The sequence below is a fragment of the Lutjanus erythropterus genome, chromosome 5 (assembly GCF_056507025.1).
Source record: "Lutjanus erythropterus isolate fLutEry1 chromosome 5, fLutEry1.hap2, whole genome shotgun sequence".
NCBI classification, from domain to species: domain Eukaryota; kingdom Metazoa; phylum Chordata; class Actinopteri; order Lutjaniformes; family Lutjanidae; genus Lutjanus; species Lutjanus erythropterus.
Genome location: NC_139321.1, coordinates 24,992,734 through 25,019,767, shown reverse-complemented (window position 1 = coordinate 25,019,767; position 27,034 = coordinate 24,992,734). Strand labels below are relative to the sequence as shown.

Here is a 27,034-nt window from a genome sequence, read left to right as displayed (position 1 = left end):
TCTCTACCATTAACATGCTGTAAAAACAGGTAGGTCTACATTTTGCAGTCATTTTACTTTCGCTTTTGTGAGTGTACAAATTTGTGATTAAGTACAAATTTCAGGCACTTAAGCATTTCCATTTTCTGCAACTTTATACTTCTACTCCACTCCATTTCAGAGGCGTATATTGTACTTTTTACTCCACTATATTTGTGCTGACAGCTTTAGTTAATCATAAATTTTCACATTACAATTTTGCATGCCCTTCCTGTTCAGTGAAAAATTACACATCTCCAAATTTAGTGAGTTTGACTGTTGTCTGATAAAGCGAACGATTAAGTCCTCCTGTATGAATTAAGAAAATCCTCCTAAACCTTGTTGCTGGAAAATACACTGTCTCAAAGCTGAGATCAGGACTGTTTTTGATGACGTTTTAGAGGCACGTGGTTCTCATGGGACATCAATACTACAAACATTTTATGATCTTATAGAATATAATGGATTGCTGTATATTAAGCAACCCAACATTATATAAAGTAGTTAAAATTAGCTCAACCTTAAACACTACAGCAGGAAAATACAACATAAACATTAATGCATCAGTAATATTAATCTAAAAACAACATACATAGTTGTAAAACACAGGGACCATTTTTCTGCAAAATGAACATGATTATTTTTTTTCTGATAATACTTATGTACTTTTACACAAGTAAAGGATCTAAATACTTCTTCCACCACTGTTATCAGTAAAAGAATAAATGTTTACACCTAAAGTAACAGACCAAGCTGCTGATATTCTGGAAGTATAGTTTATTACCACATAAGCAGTACAGATATTTTACCTCATAATTTCTCTAAATATATTTAAATATAGTTTGTTTTCTTTGTGGGTTTTGACAAAGGCACTAACCAATGTGTGTAACATGGATATTAAACAAGGAACAGTCATTAAATGGGTTTCTGTGCAAAATCTTATAATAGTACATGTGTAACAAACATGCACATACATTGAAGGACACAATATATCTCTGGAAAATTTTAACCACACTCTCATATGCATTCAGGATGAAAATAAACACCTCCTTCATAGGATTGTCATTTGGCAGTATTAACCTTTGGACCTCAACACGCATGTTTGTTGTTCAGTAGGTCAGTCAAGTAATTTGGCAGGTTGCACACACAGAATACAGAAATATACACTACTACAGCACTACTACACAGTCAGCTGAGCCTCTCCAGGGCTTGAAGAACATTGCAGTGGAATAAGCCTGTCTGGCCGCTGCTCTCCTGAGTGACCAGAACGCGTCCATCAGGTCGAGGTCTGTGGACGAGGACAAGCTCTCCTTGAAGCAAACTGAGCTCAGAGTCCGTCTGGGCTAAATGCGTTGTGGTCACTCTGTGTCTGGAAAAAGAAAGCCAAATATGTCAGATGTTTTTTTTAACCAATCTGTCAGATCAATAAAATAATTTCAAGTCTATCTTGTCTGTCTAATACAAATCCAACTTACCTGCTAGGGCTGAACTGAGCTGACAAGGCTGATAGAGACGGCTGTGACGGTATCAGTTTCTGTGGGTTAGAATTTAGATCTGAGGTGGCTGTTTCGAGGGCTTTACTGAGAGTAGGAACTTTTCCTTCTTTGAGAATGATCCCTGGTCCGTCTCTTCCCAGGGTGAGTGATGGGGCCCACACTTCCAAAGGAGGGGGTCCAGGATGGCTGTTGGACGGAACCTGATTTCCTGATGACCAGGAGGAGGTCCGCGGTCTTATAGGAGGGGAGTCTTCATCTGTGAGGAAGCGCACTGACTTTGCTGGCTAGGAGAGTAAAATATTTACTGTAAGACACATGCAAAACAGTGATCACAGGAATGATTTAAAATGATAGTTCAGATTATTGAAGAAGGACTGTATGAGGTTCTTATATATAATCAGTGTATTGCCTATAATAGATGGCTGTTGGTAAGCTCCCAATTTGGAGAAACAGAGAGCAGTACCTGCAAGGAAGCAAAGCAATGTACTGCCAGTAGCAAAACATATTTTAACCACTTAAGGAAAGATCCACCTAAAAAAAGGTTTCAGTTTAAGTGTATGCCAATTTAGAATGTTTTTACCGCTTTACCTTGTTGTCAGACAGTCTTTTCCAATGGGAATCTGCCATTTATAAAGACCAATATCGCTCTCCCTTCATCAACCACACTCCATTGTCAAAATAAGTAATTTTACCTTACCTAACACAGGAGTTTCTGATCTACTGCTGCCTTGATCTTTTAGTTTGTTTGTGTTATTATCTGACTTCAGTATGTTAAAGTTTAGTTTGGATTCACCAAAGTCACACAAAAACAGAAACAAACTAATAAATTGGGGCAGCGGCAGACCAGCAACTCTGGTTCTGGGAGGTAAAATTGACTGACTTTGAAGAGAGCGTATTCTTGGTTTGGAGAAAGCGAAACTTGGCGTATAATGGTGATGTTTTTTGGTGGACCGTTCTTTAAGTGGCTATAATATATTTTGTTGCTGAACCTATCCCATAGCAGCACATTACTTAGTTCCTTAATGGTCCCTCTCTCTGTTTCTCGAAACTGTGAGCATGCTGACTGCCACCTACTGTACTGTACCTACTGTAGTTTCATAAATTAATACATTATAATAGAAGATTTTTTCCTCTGTTTTCATAACGTAAAATGCCTTTTCTTCATCATTTATAATATTTCACACAAAACACATACGAACTACTCATGTATGAGGTCCAATTCACTCCGAACACTTAACTTCAGACAAATGCAAGCTCATGTCTCTCACAAGAAGCCATCACTATGGCATTACCTTGTCTATATTGTTCTTGTGTGAGTCAGGTCTGACTAGAATTGAGTGAGGCCCGTTGGACTGCTGTCTGTCATGCTGAAATGTGGCCTGTAAGTCCCTGTCCTTAAAGACTGCGCCAGCAGAGGGCACTGCTGGCTCAGTCATCCAGCCCAGTGGTCTGCCAGAGTTAGACAGGATGCTGCTGTTCTTCTTCCTCTGCAGGGCAGGTGAGTAGCCGGACGCCTGCACTTGTGCAAAATGCTGTGAGTTGGACGGGATGTTCAGATTGGACGTATGTGAGGCATGACTTGAGCCTGAAAAAAACATGTGAAAGACAGTCTTTTAGAAACTGGCACAATTTCTATTTCACTAACACACTTCAAAGCTAGATGTGGCTGTTCAATGCTCACCTCTGGGAGGGTTAAAGATGCGTCTCACAGTGTCCCAACCTTGTGCACCTCCATAGAGGGATGGTTTTCCAGCTCCAGTGGATGACATTGCGTGCTGTGCTCCATTTGGCACAGGTGGGACCTGTCCTGTCGAGTATATCGTTCCATCAGAGTTTACCCTATCCAGTGCGAGGACCACAGCTGGATTCTTGGCAGCAGTGGGTTTCTTTCCAGTTACTGTGTTGTACTGTGAGGACGTGTTAGCTGCTTTAGTCTCCATGAGTCTGGCTGAGGTTCTGTAGTGAGAAAATAATGAGACGCTTTAGTACAAGCTGAAGTATATACTGTACATAACTCATTGTACTGTAGTAAAAGTTTATTTGAACCAAGCACCAGCCTCAGTGGTCCATTTCTGCTTCATGAATCATTTAAATGTGTGCATGATGACATGTCGTCCTGCCCACACTAAATTACTGTCTGAATCCAAATGTCATTTAGCTCCCACATTCTGCCGTCAGGGATCACAGCTTCTCACCTGAGCACAGGCGAGATGTAGTTGCTGGGCAGAATGCCCACTTTGCCCGTTCTGAGCGATAACCCACGCAGCCAGCCTTCTTTGAACTTTCCATACACTCCCACCATCTCTCCTTTCCTCAGCTCCAACTCCTCTGGCCGTCGTGGTTTGTAGGAGTACAGGACGGCACACCTGAGGAGACACACACACAGGGTTTGTCTAACACACTTTCTACAGTGTATATCCAAATTATGTTGCCTTTTTATGGGTTTTTGAGTGTTTCTTTTTTTCTTTTTCTATTCATATTTTGCACCTGTGATCTCACATTATCATACCATTAATATAATGTTTAAAACAGTGACTCACACGCTGATGGAGAGCTGCTGTGTGGAGGAGTTCTTGCTGTCTGCAGAGGCAGAGGACATTTGGGGGTTCACCAGGGCCATGGAGATGGTGGGTGGAGTCTCACTGGTCATCTTCTTCTCACTCTGTAAAGTGATGGATTCAAAAGTATCATTGTATGGAGTGCAAACAGTGATGCATGCAAATAAAGGCTAAATAAAAATAAATAATTTATTTAAAAATGTAATAGAAAATAATTATTTAAGAACATGATATGAAAACAAGAGCTAGCAGTTCAGTCTTCCAACAGTCATTTACGCCATAAGTGTTGAAATGGTCTACAAATACTTGGGAGCTGTGTTTGGTGACAGATTGATATTTAAGTGAAAATACAGATGTCAGTGTGAAAAAGGCTCAGCAGCGTTTGTGCTGCCTACATAAACTAAACCTTTTATTCCTCTTGTAGTTTGACTTTTTCATTTATTTCATGGTTTACATCCCTTTATCAAAAGGACAACGACTGACTGTCCATCTCAGACTGGTAATAAACACTTGTAGTGTGGATTTGTGTGCATATTGTTTTAAGACTTGAAAAGACAGAAATTTATCCTTTAATATTTTTCTTCTCATAATAAGCTAAACCAGACCAAAATATTCCCCCATTTGTTTCAATGATGGTGGTGGAGAGCGCTGTCCAACTCCAAGATCTCCCATAGGTGTTCGGCTGGGTTGAGCTGTGATGACTGCAAAGGCCCTCACATAATGATTTACATCATTTTCTTAGTCACCAAACTATTCATCATCCCCTTGAGTTCCATATGGAAAAATCTACATTCATTATGTTTCTCTGCTCATTTACAAGAAAAAGAGGGCATCTTTTAGCAATCCCTCTGGAGATTGTAGTTCTTTTACACACATACACACAGGCCTAAAATACATACGTGCACAAACAAGATCTACACTCATGCATCAATGTATGGAGAGATGTCAGTGCAAGGGGGCTGACACAAAGTCAGGTACTCTGAACAGTCAGGGGTTTGGTGCCTCGCTCAAGGGCACCCCAACGCCGACCCACTGGCACCTCTCCAGCAACCACACTTCACACTGACTGGTTCATGCTGGACTTGAACCTGCCACCCTCCTGTTCCAGAGTCCTGAGCTACTGCCACCCACGATTTATATTCAATATAATTTGTTGGATTTTATTTTCGTTTGAAAAATTCAAAATCAATCAATACTGAAATGATGATGTGTAAATTTTAAACACCTTTGGCCTTTTTAGATTTTAATTATGTATTTTACTTAGCTTAAAAATGTAAAAAATGTAAAGAAAAAAAAAAAAAGTGGCAACCTCTGCGGCTGAAAAATTCAAGTCAACATGGAAGCATCAAAAACCTCCAATGGTCAATGGACTTGAGGCTGACTCCAAAACACACAACTTGACAGCAGAACTAAACACGTTCACAGTCTGGTATGAAGAACAGTTTTGGTCTCTATGGTTAATTTCTTCCTTCATGATGACTGTATGGGGATGACCTTTTATATAACTCACCCATTTCAGTTATGTTTAAGGTTCAACATACAACATTCAGCTTCAATAGATGTCCACAAACAACTATTTGCAATGTAAAGATTAGGGTTGTTTTGAAACTGATGCCAGTAGGACTGAACAATTTTGAAAAAATATCTAATTGTAATTATATTGACTGATATTGTAGTTGTGATATGATTTGCAATATTAGAGATAATGTTAATTTTTACATCATTATTCTTATTTTGATTGAAAAAATGAAAAAAAAATATTAAAATGATTAAATTGTTAAAATGACTGTGGTGTGATTTTTTGCAGGAATCTGTACCAAATGAAGATGTTTTTTTTGTAGTCTGTAGAATTTGATTTGTAGGACTGCCTCAAGACATGCATTAATTAAAAAAAATTTTGACACACATTTTGCCTTCAACAGATATTGCACCTCCTACAATTTGAAAATTGCAGAATGCCATATTATGATTTCAATAAAATTTTGAAGAATCGTGCAGCCCTAGATGCCAGTATCAGAAAATGCCTGTGACACTGCCTAAAATGCAGGTATCTGTATTGGCCAGTATGTGAGTTCATGCTCTAATCTGATACCATGTGATTTATTAGCCCTGAAAAAAAGGAACCTGCAACATCCCAGCAGTGTTGTATGCCAGAGTTAGTAATATACAGCTGTTAGCAAATAGTAATAATAATATTTAAACATAATGGTATCGGTTCAGGTATAGTTATCAGTACTGTGAAGAAAAAATGGTATATCACTCTAGTGATATATAGTGGATGAAGTCACACTCCCAGCAGATTTTGCTGTTATCCAAACTTCTCTGTTTATGCATCACAGCAACACATGCATGTTTGTGTGTTTGAGTCCCTCTCTGTCTTCCCTACATCCATTTTCAAAATGACAGCTTATTGCGTAACTTTCTCACATTACAGTTAAACAGTACACTGAAATATGTTTCTTGCCCATTTTTGGATTAGCCTGGAGTTAGCCAAGTCAGGCACTGCCAAGATGGCGACAGCCGAAGCCACCACACTGTGCACTTCAAAGCGGCTCTTCAGAAATATAAGGGTGATGTCATGGAGGCTCTTTATTATACTGTCTATTTGTCTATTTTGTTTTTACAGTTAGTAAGAGTAAAGTTTTACAGTAAGAGTAAAAAATATGCATAATGGCCTGTCAGACCTCTTTTGCATTCTTCCTCTTCATAAATCCAGGCTCTTCTTTTTCAAGCTGAGAGGTGAGAAACTGTGAAAGGCTTGTAGTCAGTGGGCTGTGAGTCAGTCCTGACAGAGACACTGTCTACAGCAGGGCAGGGAGTGACACTGAGGTGTGTCTCACAACTGTTAACAACACACATTGCAAGAATTAATCCCTAATTACCAAACTGAAGAGCGCCTTTTAATGAGATCTTTATTATATACTTTTTATTTTCTCCTCCCTACATAATGTTTTCTTATTGTTATCATTACAGAGAGGTGGAAACAGCTTTCTCAGTGCCCATTATCTCCACAGTGACGTCCACAGAGGCTTGCTGCTATTTTCAGCACTACCACTCAACTAAAGCATTAAAGCTGTCCTGTTGGCCTGGGGTTCCCTCTATACAGCATGTGCCTGCATCCTAAAGCTGCATTAAGCTGCATTGCATTCACACTGTACTTCAGAGAAACACAAAAGAAGTCTTAATTAAGAGGCAGCCATTGCTATAACTCAAGTCTCACTAGTCAAAGGCAGTGCTGTGAGGCAGAAGTAAAGCACGATGATATGATGATATGTCCTGAAGACAAATCAGCCTTCCTTCATACAGGCGAGTGGACATCATCTGTAGTCTATGTGTGTTTTATAATATTCAAATGACATTTACGCTAAAAGCAGTCATGACTACTGAAAATGTTGTATAATACAACAAGAAAAAAGCTCAAAGTCTACCTTTTTCTTCTTATTAAATTATTCAGTTTATTTTCATTACTCTGTGTCCTTTTTCTATTCTTGGTTTGTGTTTTATCAGATACAAAGAGCCTACTTCTCTGTTGCTGCAGTCACGCAATGGCCAGGTGCAGCGACCCAGCAGTGGCTATATTTACATGCAGAGAGTACCAGTGATTCCACTGTTGGTCATGTAGAGAATAAAGTGTTATTTGGCGTTTTCAACTGACATGCAGCCACATTCCCTAATGCTATCAATGAACCAATTAACAGGATGAGTGCAACATTATACTCACAATAATAAGTAACAAAGAGTCCTACACTGTAAGCTGATCAACTGTTTATAACTGACAATTGTCTGTGAATGTAAAGTTTGTTATCCTAAAAAACAAAAGCCCACTGCTCTGAAAATACTGTCTTACTGCCAGACAGATTAACATATTGCTCAATTTAACTGCAAAAATATATATACAAAATAATGTATATAATATAAACAGAGAATTGTGAAACAATCCTATATTTCTAAAACGGCTCATTATTATGTAATAGTACTCTTCTTCCTTTCACAATAAAAGATTTAATTACAGGCCTTTTTTAAAATTGAATTCCAGCAGTTTTTATTTCATGTTTTTCCCCAATCACTGTTTTATTTTATAACTGCAGTCTGTCAATCAAGACAGTGCAGATCCAATGATAGGCTGTTTGTTCTGATTGAGCAAGCAGTTTTTCAGCCTCTGTGGTCGGTATGAGCAAACAAAAAATCACACACTTAACTGTTGTTAAAAGGAGAGTTACATTCATTTTTATTACATAATGTCTGTTTTTATCTGATCTTGAATACTTCCGAGTCCACTTAGTGTTGGTAATGGAAATAATCTTATCTCTAAGCAAAGTCTAGACTTGATGCAAGAGATTTTCCCGCTGATTATATTGGGGTATTACAGTTTGTTGACATATATCCACCCAAGCCTTTTCTTTATGAATGATAGGAATTATCAGATAAAGGTGTGTGCTTCTTAGAACTTGCATAAACACGATTTTTTTTAATGCTCAGTATCTTTTATTAATCAAACTTAAGCACACCATTGGAAATTATCTTCAATCATCTAAAAGGAATTTTCATATTTTGATGATTTTAGAGACAACACCTGTGGACAACAGCAGTGGTGTTTTCACTAACATAACCACAAAATATAACCTCAAAAAATAAAATTGTGGAAATAAAAGTCTCTTCCTGCTGCTTTTTAACTGGCTAACATCCAACTCACTGTGATGCTGCCTGGGAAAACGTAAACACAGGATTGTGTCATCTCATTTCAAGGAGAATCAGACATTAAGAACAACTCTATCTCTTTTGTAACTCATCAGAGAGAAACGACCGCCAATATTTTCTGTTGAAAATACTTGCTAAATCCCACCTAAAAAATGTTACATTATAACGATGATGATGATGAACACAAGCAAAACTACCTCACATACAAATAGACTCATAGATCCTGTTTCGGTGCCAGAATAGCCCTGCACACCCACACAGGTGTTTTCAGTTAATGTGGCCAATTAGACCTTTAGTCAGTTGAAGTTGGGTGGAACTGGGAATTATCTGGTGTCACCAGACTCTAGAAAGTAGTACCATCAGACTTGTTCAAGATGAGACAGGCCTGCAAAGAATCAGCCACACAATGCATGATAGTTAAGTTTTCAGTCCGACTTGATCCTGACTCACTGTGGCATTATGTACCGTGGAAGTTCTGCAGTTTTTCCCAGCCCTGGTCCTGGAGGCACACTGCCCGGCATCTTTTAGATCAGAGATTACCAAAGTCTGGGCTGCAAGAGGTTTGAAATTACCTAAATATTTACATTTCAAAAAGGCTCCCAGACGATTTCTTATATCTTCATACATGACATAGTTGACAGAATACCTCATCATGGGAGGTTCAAGAGTGAAAATGGATAAATAGGCAGGTTTACAAATTGCTACATGTATGTAGAGTGATTATTAATTTGCACTGAATTGCCATTTGCATGGTATTGTTCTGCTTATGAAATAATAAATAGTGTAATATGGGGTCTTAGTCTCATGTGATGTGATTAAAGAATTAGGTAGGTCACATAAGATTGTCAGATTTCAAACTGAGTCACAGTATTCTTCAGTTTAGGACTCGGCATTTTAGATGCTTTCAACACACCTGATTCAAATGAACAGCTCATCATCCAGCCTCTGCAGAAACCTCATAACGAGCTCCTTATTTGAATCAGCTGTGTTGGAGCAGGGAAACATCTAAAGCATGCAGGGCAGCGGATCCCAAGGAATCACCATTTTACAGGATAAATTTGTGGTTGATGACAGCTTTTATGAGCCTGGAGAGACTGAATACATTCACTCAAAATATTCAGGGTACAAAAAGAAGCTTATCAAGTGTTATTATGACGATGTGACACACAACTTCTGGAAACAAGCTACATGAATAATTAACATCTGTGCAGACTGATGTCAAGTTATGACATCTAAGTCTATTTAGTCTGGAATATCAGTGAAGGAAACTTTTGACTTGTATTCCTGCTTCTTCCTCAGCCAGTGCCTGAGTGTAGTTGTGTGGATATTTTGACTATTAATTGGTGTTTTGGGGGTTGTGAATGAGGTTGTGGTGAAAAGAATATTTACATAATATTGTCATGTAAAAAAAATGTATTAAATACTGATGTTTGCATATAAATTCTGTCATGTCAGTATGTCACATTTTTAAGAAACACTTGAGTGAATAAAAACGGAATAGACAGGACAATTAAACAACATTTTGAGATCTGATCTAGACGAAAATAGTGTCAATTAAGTCTGCAGAAGCTCACAAAAGCTGAAGGAGGTCTAATCAGACAACCTAACAAAAAATACCTGTGTAGGTGGACAATGAGGCTTTAAATCAGCTGGAAACAACTAAGGATTAGTTTCATTATTGATGTTTTTCCTTATTTAGTCGACTTATCATTTGCTCTGTAATTGTCAGAAAATACTGAAAATGCCTGCAAGCAAAAAGCCCAAGGTGATGTTTTTAATTTGCTTGACAAAAAATGGTGAACTTCTTTCATCCAACTATTGGATGTCTCAACTATTTTTACTAGCACTTCACCTGCCTCAGCAGAACAACCCCGGACTGCTTACAAGTGGACCGACATGCTGCTGCAAAGCTTTTAACCAAGTTCTCTAAAAATGTCTCATGTGGCACCAGTCTTGATTTCTCTACACTGGCTCACCATCAAATTCAGAACTTAATTCCAGATCATTATGGTCTTTGTAAATTTTTGAGCTGTGGATACTCGGGCACCTCACTACAATAAAGCTCTCCTGCAGCCCTGTCTGTTACCAGTAAGTCTCTGGGTCTGAAACTGTGCGTCTGGAACTTGCTTTGGAGTTAAACAACTGAACATTCACAATGCAAAACCTTCCTCCTGCCTGTATCACTCCGCGAAGCACCTCCCACCAAACCCATAAGCTTGAGCAGCCACAGAAAAAGCCTGGTGTTCTGCAAAACCCTGTGAAGGGCTCCTTCTCCACAGCTTGAGCCCCACCTCACCTCTCTCTTTTTTACAACAATGATATCTGGTGTTTTGGTGTACCAGTGAGGTATAATATCGAATGCAACTTCTCCATGTTGCATTTGAAGATGTTTTTGCTTTTGGCTTGCTTCAGTCCTCTCTTACATAATCTTGCCAATATTCACACTAATATGCATTATTTCATCCACAGTTGGTGGGAAGCTGCATCTCTCTGTGAAACAGCAGAGCCAGAGGTAAGGGCTGATGGGATGCAGCACTAAGAATAGCACACATGCCGGCTCGGTCAGTGGGGAGCTCGGCCTTGGCTTTAGGGACGGAGCCCCCCGCTCCTTTAAAAAGGGAAGTGCGTGGCTTGTCTGCTATTACTGGCCCACTGATGTGAGAGTGAGTGTTACCTGCTTAGTGAAGAGGAAGGAGTTTGAAGGCAGGGGAGAGAGAGGGGTCTGTTATGCAACCACCTTCACCAGTGACTCATCATCATCAGCATGAGAGAGATAAGCAGCAGACACACTGAGGGACTCTCCAAGCCTCCCACTCTCTCCATCTATCTCTCATTTTTCCTCCTCCTCCTTCCTACGTCTTGTGTTTTGCCTTTTTGCAGCTCACACATTTTGTTTTGTGTTTCTCTTCCCAACTCAAACGCCGTCTTTTCTTTTCCCCAGTATTTCCTCTCTCCTTTTCCTTTCCCAGTCTTATCTCTCCAATTTCCTGCTTGTTATCGCGTTCTCAAGTCTTAAGTCTCCTCCTTTCCCCTTCCACTCCTGGTTTTGCTTCAACCTGCATGAGGTTTCACATTTTTATGCACTGACACATATAATTGCAGGGTAGGGCACTGAAATTTGAAGTGAATCAAAGGAAATCATTATCTCAGGGGGCAGGGCACTTGGCAGCAACTTTTATTATTAAACCTTGCAGGCTTTTAAGTCGGCGCTGCACTCAGGCACTAGCTGGCTATGACTTAGTGCAGTATTCACAGTGTTGTTTTACATTGTTTCTAATGTAAATGAATGGCAATGTGTCTAGCTGTATATGTAAAATTGTGGATGTGAAATGAAAAACTTTAAGCTAAATAAGTTAATATTCTTTTAGCATTTTCAAAGCATGCTATTTTACAGTCTTTCTATCAGGTTACTTCACCTAAACATATCCATTGTTTTCAACTGAATTTAATTTAAAACTTGAGTTCATGTTAATGAACAAGTAACTCCTCAAGATTTTAAATAACAGGAAAAGCAGAAAACATAACTCACCCAGCCCCTATGCAGTTTCAGATGCTTTGAGTCGGTTCTGTTTCTTTAGATACTGTATGTTTGTAATTTTTTTTTCTTAATTTGTTAGCTGACTCCTCTAAAATTCCAAAAGATGCACATTGTTTGACCCATTAATTTGGTTCTACAGATAAATGTCTCAGCAGGATGTTTAACATAAGAAATAGCTGGGAGAACATTTGATCTATTTCCTGCTTTTGTTTTAGAGGTGGTAAAAAAAAACAGCAATAGCAAGACTTGACCTGGACCGGAAAGTTATATTAATTTCTGTCCAAGTAAAAACTTGCATCTAAACATATCTAAACAAAAAAAATAAAATAAATAAAATAAAATGCTTCAAAAATAATGCAAAATTGTCTCGTGGGGATGGTCATTATCCATCCATCATTCTGTCATGTGATACAGACTGTTGAAATATGCAGCAGGTATCATGTTGGTCTTGACAGCTTGAGACCCAAATGTTCCTAAATTATAATCAATACATTCAGGCTCAGGTCATCAGATCTAAATAAGATGACATTTGTTGAACATTTTCATAGCATGCTATTTTATGGTGTTTATATCATGTTACTTCATCTAAATATATATATAAAAAAATTTAATTAGCCAAAAACAATCTAATTTTATCTCATGGAGATGCTTATCATCCATCCATCATTCTGTGCAGACTGTCTAAACATGCTGCAGGTATCATGTTGACATGAACAGAGTCGGTGGGAAACTTATCCTGATTCAAGCAATTTTCAAGCATTTTCAAGGTGTATTTTCAAACTTTTCAAGCACCTTACATGTGATAGATTTCATATTTATATAGACATATATACTCAAAATTATTATTGCACTTCTTCGTTACATTAAATCAGATACAATTGTGCTATAAAACATAACAAATCTGTTTTGTGAAGGAAATCTACACAGGAGTGACAAATTGAAGGCAGACAAAGTTTTATCCTATACAACATGTTTGAGTCAATATAAAGCACTCAAACAATTACAGACATATTATTTCATTAAAAAAAAATCTGTCATTTTTGTTTTCAAGCCAATTTTCATTGAAACAGTAACTTACTGGCATGTTGTCATCTATTAGCCACCACTTACTGTTCCATCAGAGGGCACACTTCAGCAAAGACTGACCAAACACACTAAATGTAGTGGGACACAGTGGCAAGCGAGATTCAAGCAGAGTCGTTTTCATTTTGTTAGAAAGGAAAAAGCAATCAGGCTCTCTCTGACTTATTTTATTTCTTTATCTAAACAGCCAACTATTCAATCAGAAATCAATTTATTATAAAAGTAGTGCAATTATAATTTTAAGCAGTTTCAAGCACTCAAAATCCAGTCACCTTTCAAAACACTTGAAACACCTTGAAAACACTACATTGAAGCATTTTCAAGGATTTCAAGCACCCTTACAAACCCTATAAATTATTGTCATAGACAGCTCTGAAAGAGCCTCAAGAAACATTGACAAAACCATAAAATCATACACTTTCAAGAGTGTTAGTAACTCTTCTTGGGAGTAATTTAGATGACATGGCAGCAGTAAATGTGAGTTCACTTTTTCACGGGCAGTGTACTCAAATTGAGCCATAAATACTTGCCATTCCATCAAATGTTTAATTGAAAGCGCTCCTCTTTTCTCTCAGGCCGTGCTGTTTTGCTTTTCAGGAATAAGACAATTACACAACTTCCCTCATGCACTATATATCTGAGCTGAAGACAGAGAAGGACACACACCCTGTTAAATTGCTATTCATCTCTGAGGGGAAACCCTGGCTCATGTCCCAGGACTCGTGATTAAAGACCTTTCAAAGTTTCAGTCCTCTCACCTTTAGCCCTCACTTCTTTCATATCTAACCTCTTTTCCACATCTGTGTTGTCTTAATGAGAGCCACTTAATCATGTGGCGGCCAACACAAGGGCGATGCCTCTCTCTCATTCATTCCTTAAGCTTAGTGTCATGGTTCCCTCCCTGTTACCCCTGAGGACAACTTGATCCCTCAGTGACTCAGATAAAAACATTAATTATCTCACATGTTTTCTGTTAAAATAAATCACTGCAAATAAAAGAGGTCATAGATTATGAGAAAGAGGAATCGCATCAGTATAGCATGCATAAAGGCAGCAGATACGTTGGCACGTGACTCACCTGTAACAGGTGTCTGTGTGTGGTGTCAGAGTGGCGTCTAATTCGCTGAGAGTTCACTCTGGAGTGGTGCGAGAGGCCCCGGGCGGCAGCAGGCACAGAGAGGTGTTGTGACAGACCTTGACGGTTGAAGCTGTTAATGTTGGTCGCCTCTCCTTTGCTAGTCTGATAAAAGTTGATGCTGCTGGCCGCGGGCTGTTTCCGCTGGTTGGAGGGGGGCAAAGCATTGATGATGGGTGTCTTTGCTGGGACTTGAGAGACTCCGTAATGGGTGGTCCTGTTGGATACGTCAGTGGCCTTGTCTTTGCCCCCACTCCCACTCCGATGGTGAAATTCTGCTGAGTCACTCGCCCTCCGATTCTTTCCCTCTAGCAGTTTGGCAGCCACTGAGTTTGGCTGAAAAGAGATGAAAACATAAAAGAGAAAGCACAGTGGAAATCTGGATAAATCCTAACACAGAGAACAGTCAAGAAAATCCTCTTCAACTCGCTCCTACCTGCTACTAGCTCCTGTCAACCTCTGCTCCTGCTGATCAGCAAAACGGCTGTCTAAACACACCCACTTATCACTACTCCACTCACCCCTACAACTTGTTGGACAGGCAGGCAGGGAAGGAGGCAGACAGGAGCATAAGTACCAGCCAATAAGCCAGGAAGGGTTGACTGGTGCTGAGAGAGAGGAGCTGCACAGACGGGCAGGCAGGCAGACAGACAGACATGGCAGGGTTAATGCTTTCACTCCCCACAGTGATGTGCTGTTATGCCACCCAAGCAGAGAAAGCATTAGTGTGTCTTCACGCCTGGCTGCACAACACGAGGAGAGGCAGGCTCAGAAAGGAGCGGGGAGAGGAGAAAAGAGGAGGATGAAAGAATAGAGAGCAGAGGTAGAAAAAGATGAAGCTGAGGCGGGGCTTCAGGAGAAGACATGGGTGGATGGGAGACGAAAGGAGGCGTAAGAGGAGGAGAGCTCTAATAACAAAATATTAGGAAAAACAGATGACAAGTGAGGGAAGTAAACAAGAAGTGAATGAGGCAGCACATTAACCCCACCGTAAGAACAAATAACCCCCCCCCCCCCAAAGTGTGGATGAAGTTAATTCCCAGAGGCAGAAAGTACAGAGGAAAACAAATGACAGTCAGCTAGCTAAGCATGCTCTGCAAACCTGAGTAAGCCACATAGTCACACACTAATGAGCAGCTGCAGACACAGCAGGGCCCTGCAGATTAGCCCTCTGCCTCAGCACTTTGCAGCGCAGGAGTGACATTTACGGATGAATCAAAGATTTGAATGAAAATCAAGGTAGCGCCCTGCCAGTGACCTGGAATTAATGACATCCAGCCACGACATCTCTGGTTCAATTCATTACAGGAGCTACAGCATCAGACCACAGTGCCAAACGGCAGGTGTCAACCTTGATCATGCTGAAAAGGCCACGACCCACATTTAAACAATGAAGGAAGGAGCATAGAAAGATATAAAAGAACTCACCTCTGTAAACTGCAGAGGGCAAACTCCAACTTTCTCCCCAAGCTTGGCTTCAATCCAGTGTTCATCCACCCGTCTGATGAATGTAAGGATGTCTCCCTGTAAACCAGAAATGCACAGAGAGAAGTGAACTTAAATAAAGAGTATAAAAGATAAGAAGCAGATAAACCACTAGAATAAAAACACAAGATGCCAGGATGCGTGCGCACTCAGCTCAGAAATTCTCCAAGCCTTCGTTTAGTTTCTCCTGCAGCATGTGACATCAACTCTCTTTGTGTCTGCAGGCCCAGTCCTTTCTGTGGACAGCCCTGCTCTCAAAACCATTTGACCATCTGCATTAAAACTGAAAAAAAAAACAGCCAAGTGCAAGTGTGCTTTAATGGAGAGCACACAAGTACTGAGGCCCTTATATAACTGCCTGAGAAACCCTTCAGGGTAAGTAACAACCACTGCAGCAGAGGTCTGACCCTCCAGCTCCACAAGTCTATCAAAGCAGTGAAAATGACAAAAAGCAATGACTATTATGTATCAGTACTATCAGCAACTTCCTCTGCGATACATAATCAGAGACTGCTACAAGTCCATATAAAAAAAAAAGCCACACCAGAGTGGTGATGCTGAATAGGTTAAGCTGCCATTTTTCTAATAGAGAGTCAAGTTAATACAAGCTGACGAGGACATCAGATGTCAAAAAAGGCAGCTAACAGTTATTTTCAGAAGAGAAGGATCTATCCATTATCTTTTCAGCGAGCCAATACATTATTTATCTACCACAGGCCAAAGTGATGTCTTAACATACGCCCACTGGTCTGACCAGCAGCTAGAAAGTAATTATTTATTTTGATTTTAACAAGAGAAATTAGGCAAATTTTAAAATTCAAGAAACTGCAACAAGTACATATTCTGGAGCTGCAACACTGATTGAATCTGATCAATCAAAGTCATTTTTCGAGCAAAAATGTCAAAACTATACATGGTTTCACACATGAATATTTATCTAATGTTCTTAATCTTTCATGATAGTAGATTGAATATCTTTGGGTTTTGGGCTGTTTGTCAAAACAAATTTGAAGACATCAACTTTGACAAACTTTTGAAAGCCTTTTTTGGTAACTTGTAGACCAAACAATTAATCAAGAAAATAGTCTGTACTTTATTTAAAGCTGCAAGTAAGCATATTCCAGTCATATTGGGCCAAACAGATACAGTGCTTTAATACCATTGAACCTGGTTATTTTATCTTAGATTTTTTGGGGGATGTAACAATGGACTAAATAATTTCCCTACCATTGTCACCTAAAGCAAATCAATTAATGCAAAGTCTGCTGTGCTGTAAAGAAGTGGTGTCTATTCATGTCTGTTCCCAGTATCTCACCAATGCCCACACCTTTTTGTTTTTGTTTTGTCTTAAATGTTTTATTTAATTTGTTACTTATCTTTTTTTTTTAGGACAAGATAAGATATTGCTTTATTCTGTACTTTATTAGACCCCCAATGGGGGCATTTTCAGTGTTACAGTACAGACGTGGATAGCAAAAATAGAGAGAGGTGTCAATAAAACAAACAATAAACAGTAAACAAGTAATATAAACAAGAGGAATTATTTTTTAAAAAGTTCAGTTCGTTTATGAGTATGTAGTATATGCTGCAAAAATATATGAGAGTAAGGACGACAAAGGTCTTTGTTGTAATTCAGGATGATTTATGAAAATCCAAAAATAAACACATGAATAAATAAATAATAGTAATAATAATAATAATGAAAATAGTTGGTAGTTGCAGCCCTAAACTATCTGGTATAATTTCAGAGTATATGATTAAAATTATTTATCTCTTCATATCTTAGCATTAAAGCATCCTTGATCAAGCCACAGTTTCCATGTTTAGCAGAGGTTGTTAGCCACCAAGATCCGATGCATTTCATCTTAGAGTCTATTTAGTTAGTAGATAATTGCTTAAACAACCGCAACACAGCATTACATACAGTATTATTAAAGTACTTCCCCCTGAAGATTAATTTTTATCCTTCCCTGAAAGTTTCTCTTAACTGAACAGTTTACCCTGAAATCAAAAAGACATATTTTTCCTCCAGTCTGCAGTGCTATTTATCCATCTGGATAGTTTTGGTCTCTAAAATTCAATGGGGCTGGATGCCACTTGTCTTCTGGTGCTTCAAGTGCCAAAAAAACTAAACAGCAAGGTCCCTTTCCAGAAAGCATGACCCATTTACTCATGATAACACAGACATTGTTGTGAGCAGTTTCATGTAGGAACTTTTTTCCCCTTTGATTATGGGTTGAATTAAGAGTGATAATTTTCTTTGTGCATTAATTAAAGAGTAGGAAACCCTGCAACTATTTTAAAAGATCAAGTGTAATAAGCTTCTCTTGCTGTCAGTCAAGTCAGTAGTGTGAGAGTCAGACCTTGAGGAAGCTGAGACAACAGTTACTGTCCTCCAGATTCATCTCGTTAGGGTTAAAGTTGCACAGCGCCCTGCAGAGAGCTGGAGGCTGGGACTGCTGGAGGAACTGCAGCTGAGGCATCTGGCTGACCGCTTGCAGTGCGCCGACAGTGACAGACACACCACCACTGTCACCAGCGTTTCCATGGTGCCAGTTCTCATCCACTTTGTGTTTTGAGGTGATACTGTTACCGGACGTGAGCGCCAGCTCTCCTGGCGAATCACCTCGCTGGCTGCGCACCAAAGCTCTGAGAGCAGGCTGAGGAGTAGACAAAAACTGCATGTCAGTCAATGTGTTCAAATTAAGTCATGACTTTATTTTGCATGATGATACACACTTAGAGTAAAGATTTGGGGGTGTAAAAATCCTATAGGCTGTAATGAAGCTTTTTAATTTAACGGTAACAAACTGTTGTGCTGTGGTCACAGGAAACGAGAGACAACAGGCTGTAAAACACCCCATTCCAGACAAGTTACAGGCTCTCAAATGACAGTCAGTAAATCTCTTTTAATTCAGCACACTCTGGTGTTAGTTTTCAGGACAGACCTCTGCATGCTCTTAGCAGATTTTGTGCTAAACAAACATAGATGTGTTGTTCTTATCTGAATATGCAGATGTGTTTGATATGACACATCCTTTTTCCATTTTAAGATGTTATTAAGTATTGACTCAAGCTTTACTGTTAGCAACTTTTTTTCAGTTACACTTAAGTGACATTAAGGCAAAACAGCACATGAACACCCAGAGACAAAAATAAATTATACTACAAGAAAAAATTACTCCATGACTCCCTGGATTTGCATAGTCTAACATGTCACTAAATATACAGAGGAATTATGCATAGTATACTGTTAATAACACATTTTAAAGTATCATGTTGCAGTCTATAATCTATGAATGCGATCACTGTCATTCACGATTGGTATGATCATAACTAAAAATAATGAGTTAAAATAAACTTAATCTCATTTCCTGGACAGCAGTGACTCACAGATGATAAGTGTCTCGCAGTGTGAATTTTCTTTGGTAAGTGGTGTGTCACATCTTATCAGGTTCCTCTTCAGAAATGTATCTACAGACACTAAAGTGTTGTTTCTTTAGAGATAAACACACTGAACTTAAAGAGAAAATTCTGTCTTTCATGTGGACGTCTAATCGGTGTTGATGGTAGATATAGTCAACTGAAGTGATAAATTCATCAGTGTTCCTATACTGACCAAGAAAGCTGAGTTCTCTTACTTGCACAGCTGTGCCAGCATTTCCTACTTGTACCAGGATGCATCATGTACAAGCCTCTGCTGCTAACACCCGTGTTGTCATATATCACTACCCTGGCCTATAGCTATTACTTTGATGGTCAAAACATATGGTCAGGTGACAAGAATACTCATGTGGTATGCGCTGTGGCTACCCAGAGGAAGAGAGTGGAAATCAAAGCTGAAAAGGCCTGAGATTCGTCCTTAACAGCAACTACATGACTGTGACATCACCGGATGCAGGAAGAACAGATTTTGCAGCATTAAGGTCCAAATGCAGTAAAAGCGACGTGACGCATCTTATCTAATCTTATCTTATCTAATGAGCATCAATTCAGGCTCCTTTGGGAATATGTCACTATTTATATGCATCGGTTATATGTTTATTTTTATTATTAATAATAATTTATTTGTTTAATATAATATTGTCTTTCAGGTCAGTCTACATAGTGACTAAGTGGTGAGATAACTTTACCATAACTTGCAAGCTGCTAAAATCAGACAACTGAAATATAAAAAGTTCATATTCAAGGCAAGACAAAACTGATGGCTAAATCCCAGATTCCAGTTCACGTTCATTTCTACGATAATAATATTGATAAATTGCTAATAAAACAACTCAAACTGAAAGCCATTTATTTCTGTCATGTCAGGACTGTCATCTTATATATTATTACTTTACTTTTCCTGGGGTTTTAGGTGTTTGCTATGGTATCGTTTCAGTATCGGTATTGTGATATTTTAGGCAGGTATCGTATCAGAGTCATAATTTTAATATTGTGACAACACTACCCTCTCACCTCAGCAGCCCAGTCTCATCAGCAACCAAGCAGTGGAAACTCTGAATTCAAATACCTTGGAGTTACAACGGACACCAGACTCACCTTCGACCAGCACGCTAATGACATTCAAAAAAGGAGCCACCAAAGACTTTCAGCCATCCGTAAGCTTAAAGGACTCTATGTTGCCCACCACCTCCTCTTATAGTTGTGCCAAAGCACAATTCAGCCCATTTCACTTTACTGTTCCACCTGCTTACAAACCAGGTTTTAGGAGCAACAGCCCTGTCAGCACCCACTTCTCGGGTCCATGCTTGTTTTTATTCCTTTTAGCTCTCTCCAAACAAATACTCTCTTGGATCTTATTTGACATTCCAAAATCAAAACAAGATCAGAGTCGGGGTGTCGAGGTGGTTTGACATGCCTGTTTAAGCTTTTGGTGTTCCTTGAACCATTTAAAACAACAGGGGTACTTCAAAGCGTGTGTGTCAGATGTTTCCAGTGCGTTTGGGCCTTTAGAACTCAGCTTTCTAGGTCAGTACAGTACACTGAGGAATTTATTACTTCAACTGACTACATTTACTATCAACATCAACTGGCCATTGACATGAAAACTGCCTTCAGCTGTTGTGATACCTGGCCTCAGTGAAAGGATGATGTTAGAAGAAATTACAGTATATTACATCGTTCTGCCTTGAAGGTGTCTGAAGTACGTGTTTAAAGAGTCTCACCCTTATGAACTTGGCTGAGCTGTTTGAACCCTGGCTGAACTCGAGCTATAGTTTACAAGTAAACTCTTAGACGCTTCAAACAGTTTATACACAGGACTATTGAGAAGGCAGGTCTCTTTGTTTCTCATCACTTCAGTGAATAAATCATCAGCAGTGAATGAAATCTGTGTAATGATTTACTGAGTGTGAAGCACCTTTATGATCCTCAAATCTCTGCTGGGGTTTGAATTGGGTGACAGATGTGTTGCACAGACCTGCTTTATACAGATAAATGATTTTTAAACATGCACCACTCACTCCTAGAGTTATTATTATTTTTCTTTATATAACTCCTTAACATCCTGAAAATAAAATGATACTGAATAACAATTAGGTTATTTTAGAAACATAGATTTAAACAAATGAGTCTTCAGGGTTAATACCTAAACCTTTAAAAAGTCTCATTTTATCATCATCCACATTTTCAATAACATAATACCTGTAAAACATTAATACTTAACAATAATAAGCCTTGGGCATGATACTGTTTACAGCTTTTAAATGCAGTTGACGTCATTACTCCAATCACAATGTTACAGAAATGATCACTCTGGTACCAGTACTCATATTGGAAATGCCTCCGATATAGCTAAAAGTCTATGCAAGGATCCAGCATCAAGTAAACTTAATAGCCACAAAATGGGATCCTGCAACTAGCAACATCCTGTATGGTAATTTTTTTTTATCTCTGCAGCGTGTAAGCCTGGAGGGGTTTATGGGATTGGTTGTGTGTGTGTGTGTGTGTGTGCGCGTGACTTTGGGATATCAGCAGCTAATCTTGCATACCACTAGACCCATGAGCCTATTTCTGGTGCACATTTTGGTGCATGTTCATGGCCCCACATTGAAGACAGCCGTGGCTGCACATTCTTGTGAATGCAATATCTATCTTTATCCATCTAGAGTTTTTTGGGTGTGAGTTGCTGAATTTTAGCAATATCAGCCATAGAGATGTCTGGCTTCGCTCCAATATAACAAGACTAAATGGCACTCAGCTTGTTGTGCTCAAAGCACCAAAAATACATTTGATAAATTCAAACCCAGTGTTTCTTTCCAAAGATCATGACATGATTCCTTGTGATACTCCACAGACATTGTGAGCAGGTCAATGTAGGGACTACTTACTTTCTAGTAGAAAGTAAGACAGTTCTGGTTGACTCTACTGCAGAAAGTATTTTCTACATTAAACTGCCCACAACAAGATCTGTGGACTGTCTTGAGTAACTAGGTCATGCTTTCTGCAAAGAGACATTGCTGGTGAATTTTTCAAATGTATTTTCTGGCTATTTGAGCACCACAAGCAGAATGCCATTTAGTCCCATTATACTCAAGAGGAGGCAGATATTTCTACAACTAATATCTCCAAATCTCTGCAACCCACACCAAAACTACCTAAATAGATAAATAGCACTACAGGCGAACATGTATTTTTGGTTTGGGCGTGAACTGTCCCTTTAAGGACATTTCTTCAAACTTGCCACAAGTGACCAGTTGGATTTAACTGATTACATTTTGGTGGTCAAAGGTCATTGTGACCTCATGTCCATCCCATTCTTGTGAACGTGATATTTCAAGAACACTTGGAGGGCATTTCTGCAAACTTGGCACAAATGTTCACTTGGACTCAAGGATGGACTGATTATATGTTGGTGGTCAAAAGTCAAGGTCATTGGAACCTCACATCCATTACAGTCTTGTGTATGTGATATCTCAGGAACATTTGGACCAAAATTCTTCAAATTTGGTACAAACATCCACTTGGACTCAAGGATGAACTGTTTTGATTTTGATGGTCAAAGGTTGGGGTCACAATAATCTCACAAAACACGTTTTTGGCAATAACTCACAAATTCATACACTAATTATGACAGTTCATATCTGGAATCACACATGTCAATATAGTGATGACTTCAGTATGGTGCTGGCTGAAAGTGATCAGTATGAACTCTTGTTTCAGTTCAGGTTTCACGTATGTAGGGGTCATGTTACTGGAAAAGAAAAACATGGTATCACATCATCTCTAGTTATGGATGTAACAGCTTGGTTTCTCTGTCATTTGTTCCAGTCATGTTCTTCATTTATTAACTTTTGAGCTTTAATATTTAAATCTGTTAGTAACACAATATTTTCCCTCATTCCATCTGTGATATTTTGAAAATTACCATCAATTCTACTTCATCAGCAATTGCCACCAAAGTATCTGATCCACTCCCACTGTATGGTCTTAATTAGTTGGAGATATTCATCTTTTGCATGACTTTTAATTTATCTTTTTTTAATCCTACCCCTATGGCCTTGTGTAGTAGGGGTCTGAAGTTATAATAGAGCTCTCCTCACTTGGGTTTGTCTGAGGACAAGGAGAACAAGTATCGTGGTCTCTTGTGTTCTCCATTATGCGAGAAGTAAATCATATTCTGTCTTACTTGTCCCTGTAGAGTAATGATAGACGCCATTCAAACAGATTTAAGGGGATCTCATCACTTTGGGCCCACAGGACCACTGACTGACATTTCATCAGAGGAAACATTTTGTTAGGTCAGATCGCACTCACACACAGTCACACAGTCGAATGCTTATTAAGTGAAAAGTCTCACTTAAGTTTGGTGAACACACAGCTGTGAGTAAGTTATTCAGTAAGCCAGAGATGAGACACAGCCCTATTACATAAAGAGTGAAGGAACAAATCAATGAGACATCATCGGCGAGAGGACAATAAATACTTTCTTTAACATGTGTGGGTGTATTAGGCCTTTATGGGCAATGATGCAAATCAATGAGCAGGACTGCTTTATATGTCTGATCTTTTTTTAAATGATTTTTGCATCAATGTGATAAAGTATTTTGATTTGCCTGGTCTTTAATTTGCTGGATTGCCCAAAAACAGAAGATTTGAATCACCGTATATATTAACATTGTGATATACAGTAAGATAAATTACTGTACATATATGTAGTGTGATAGAGGCTGTAATCCATATTGCCCACCCATAATAGGTTTAAAATCCAAACCAGTACATGTGCTGAAACAAAAAAAAGCTAACCAATGACTACCTGAGGAACAAGTACATTCAAAATCCAAAAATGTTTGACTTTGGTCTCCACTGTTTCCTTTACGATAACAATTCTGACACCTGCGTACTGGCCAAAATCAAATATTGATCCACTAACAATGCGTTAAAAATATTTTTTAACAAGTCACTCTTAGAAATAAAGGTGCTAACTAGAACCATAAAGGGTTATTCAGTTTGTCCACATAGGAGAACCCTTTATGGTTCCTGGTAAAACCTTTCATAAACCTTCCATGTCAAACTCTATCACAGTTGTACCTAGAACCCTACATAACACAGGATTATACCTAGAACCATCTATAAAAGGTTTCACCAGAGAAACTTTCTATTGTGTAATGTTCCAAAAAGTGTTCTTTGGATAAAAAAAGGTTCTTAATGGAACTCTTATCATACAAAGAACCAGTGAGGAGAATGTACTTTAGAAGCAAAGAGTCCTGGGTAGAACTTGAAAAAGAACCCTTTTGGAACCCTTAGTCACCACGAGTGACTAACCCTGAATCTGTCTTGTTGTTTTTCATTCCTGTCTGTTTCATTATCACTATTTATCTTCATGGTGGGGGGGTTAGTTCATTTTTTACTTCATTTTTGTTTTCCTTTTGTTTTATCTGCCTGATTTTAACCCTGGATCTACCATGTCAAGCACTTTTTTGACTTCATTTTAAGAAGCACTGAGTAAATAAAGTTTAATATTATAATTATTATGTGATATGATCGCTATCACTGTTTAATGGCCTGGCTCAGGTTAAAAAAAAAACTGGCATACAGGAATCTGGAAACTAGCAGGGTCCTGTTAATAAATTACATGATATCAGATTGACGAATAGAACATTTAAGGTGGAACCAGAGGCATTTGTAATAGTGGTATCGTTACAATTTTAAAAAATGACAGTAAATGTTTTTTATATTTGCAATAAATAAGCTTAGTCACTCACAAACATGGGTATCTGGCAACCACTGAGCAAGTCTTTGTTGGAAGAGAGAAAAGTTTGGGTGGCACAGTGTAGTGTGTTGTATGAATTTCTTGCAGTGAATCAATTAGTAGGTTATGGCCATCAAAAGATTGTGTATTATCACCTCAATTTACTGTAAAAAAAAACAAAAAAACTCATCACATCATTTGTGGGAGTGAAGACAAAGTAGTTGTAGGTCACACTGCTTCTTGTTGATATGTAGAGGATAAGGATGGGGTTGTGCACTGACCTCATTGTGCCCTTGCTTCTCTCTGTGCTGACTCTCCTGCTGATGCTGACCCTCCCTGACTGTCAAGCCGCCCCTGGCCAAGGGCACAGCGTAGCGGGCTGTCTGTCTGTCCCGGTCGGGCGCCAGCGGTGAGCCCTGGAGACCCTCCAGGAGCCGCACCAGCAGGAGGTTTGCAGGAAGCTCCTCCACTGTCCTGGCTGGGACGGGAGCACGACACTCTGGACAGAACAGCTGAGAGTGGGCTGCCTCCTGCCTCTGCAGGCAGGACATACAGAAAGTGTGCTGGCAGGGCAAGACCTTGGCTGACACATCCAGCTGCTCCAGACACAGAGGACACTCCAGCAAGGCCATGAGAGCCAGCTCCTCCATTTTAAGAGGGCCGGCCGCTCTCTTAGGGAGCAGGGCTTCTGGTACACCTGAAACACTGTAATCCACCATGCTGGGAGGAGAAGAATGAGAGGTTCAATTACTGAGATTAATGTGAGTTACAATGAAAGAGTTACAGCATTCCTGGTCAAAGTCCTCCTCCAACAACCAATAAACTCGAAGATACTATCACAACTTAGACTAGTTTGATAAATTACTCGGATAAGTAGTAAACACTACACGCTGTTTACAGGTGTCATGTCAGCTCACCTGGCGGAACAGGTAAGACAGCAACAGGAAACATACAAAGAAGACGAAATATTCACACACACGTGTTTTAATAACACATGCTACAGAAATATTTAATACTTACTCATGTATATCAGCTGTGTACCGGAGCGATACTCCATAAACTCCGGTTAGGAAATGCGTAACTTTCTCGCTGCTGCCGCCATGACGCAGTGCGCTGAAGACGGGACAGGACGACGCACGGAAGGCGCGTGAGCTTTACATTCCTGTCACCGACCACATCGTGCCAAAATTTAAAAGGGAATAATAACCACCTGTGGAAATTAGACTAAACACAAACTGGTAACAGCAAGGTCTCATTCACAACCAAGCTAATTCATCAGGAACTGTATCGGGTTTCAGTGTCATGTCCGACTGAGGTTAACCCTTAACAGCTGGTCAGCTCTTAAATTTAAAGCACAGTTCACTTTAATGACAGGAAAAATGGGCAGAGTGATGAAACAAATAATGCACATAAGTTAAATAATTGTAAAACTGTTGTACATTTAAAGGCAGCATGTTAGTAATTGCTGGTTTCGTTCTTAAATAATTAAATAATATTTTTTTAACTTTCGAGTGGCTATTCTATATTAAAGAAATACCTATATTGTAAAAGTTTACACCCTAATTCAGTCTGATAACATTTTAGAGATATTTATACCTCTTTATTTCTGTAATCATTCTGTCTGTAGCCTCGCTTTTGTTTAAAATGTGCAGGAAATGAAGGAAATACAAGCAGAGCACTGTTTACAGCACTGTCATGTGACATGGTCTCCCTCTGCTGGTGCATTCACTGACCTGCTCTGAAGCTTCACCTGCGAATGCCAGCACAGTCCACATCAATCCTACTGGAGACATCTGAGGAAAAGAAAATTAAAAGATAGTTCAAAGATAA

General features: G+C 39.1%; 1 protein-coding gene across 1 annotated transcript; it reads right to left on the bottom strand.

Annotated features, from left to right (window-relative positions):
• Positions 1–778: 778 nt before the first annotated feature.
• sh3rf2 (SH3 domain containing ring finger 2) lies at positions 779–26,497 on the bottom strand. The gene is made up of 11 exons (XM_084719354.1): positions 26,225–26,497; positions 25,486–25,924; positions 18,375–18,671; positions 15,955–16,050; positions 14,470–14,862; positions 4,055–4,176; positions 3,710–3,880; positions 3,196–3,470; positions 2,807–3,099; positions 1,494–1,798; positions 779–1,387 (listed from the first exon to the last, which is right to left on the bottom strand). Exons 2-11 carry the CDS (start codon positions 25,921–25,923, stop codon positions 1,207–1,209), a joined length of 2,571 nt encoding a protein of 856 aa, XP_084575480.1. The 5' UTR covers position 25,924; positions 26,225–26,497; the 3' UTR covers positions 779–1,206.
• Between the last annotated feature and the right edge of the window lie 537 nt (positions 26,498–27,034).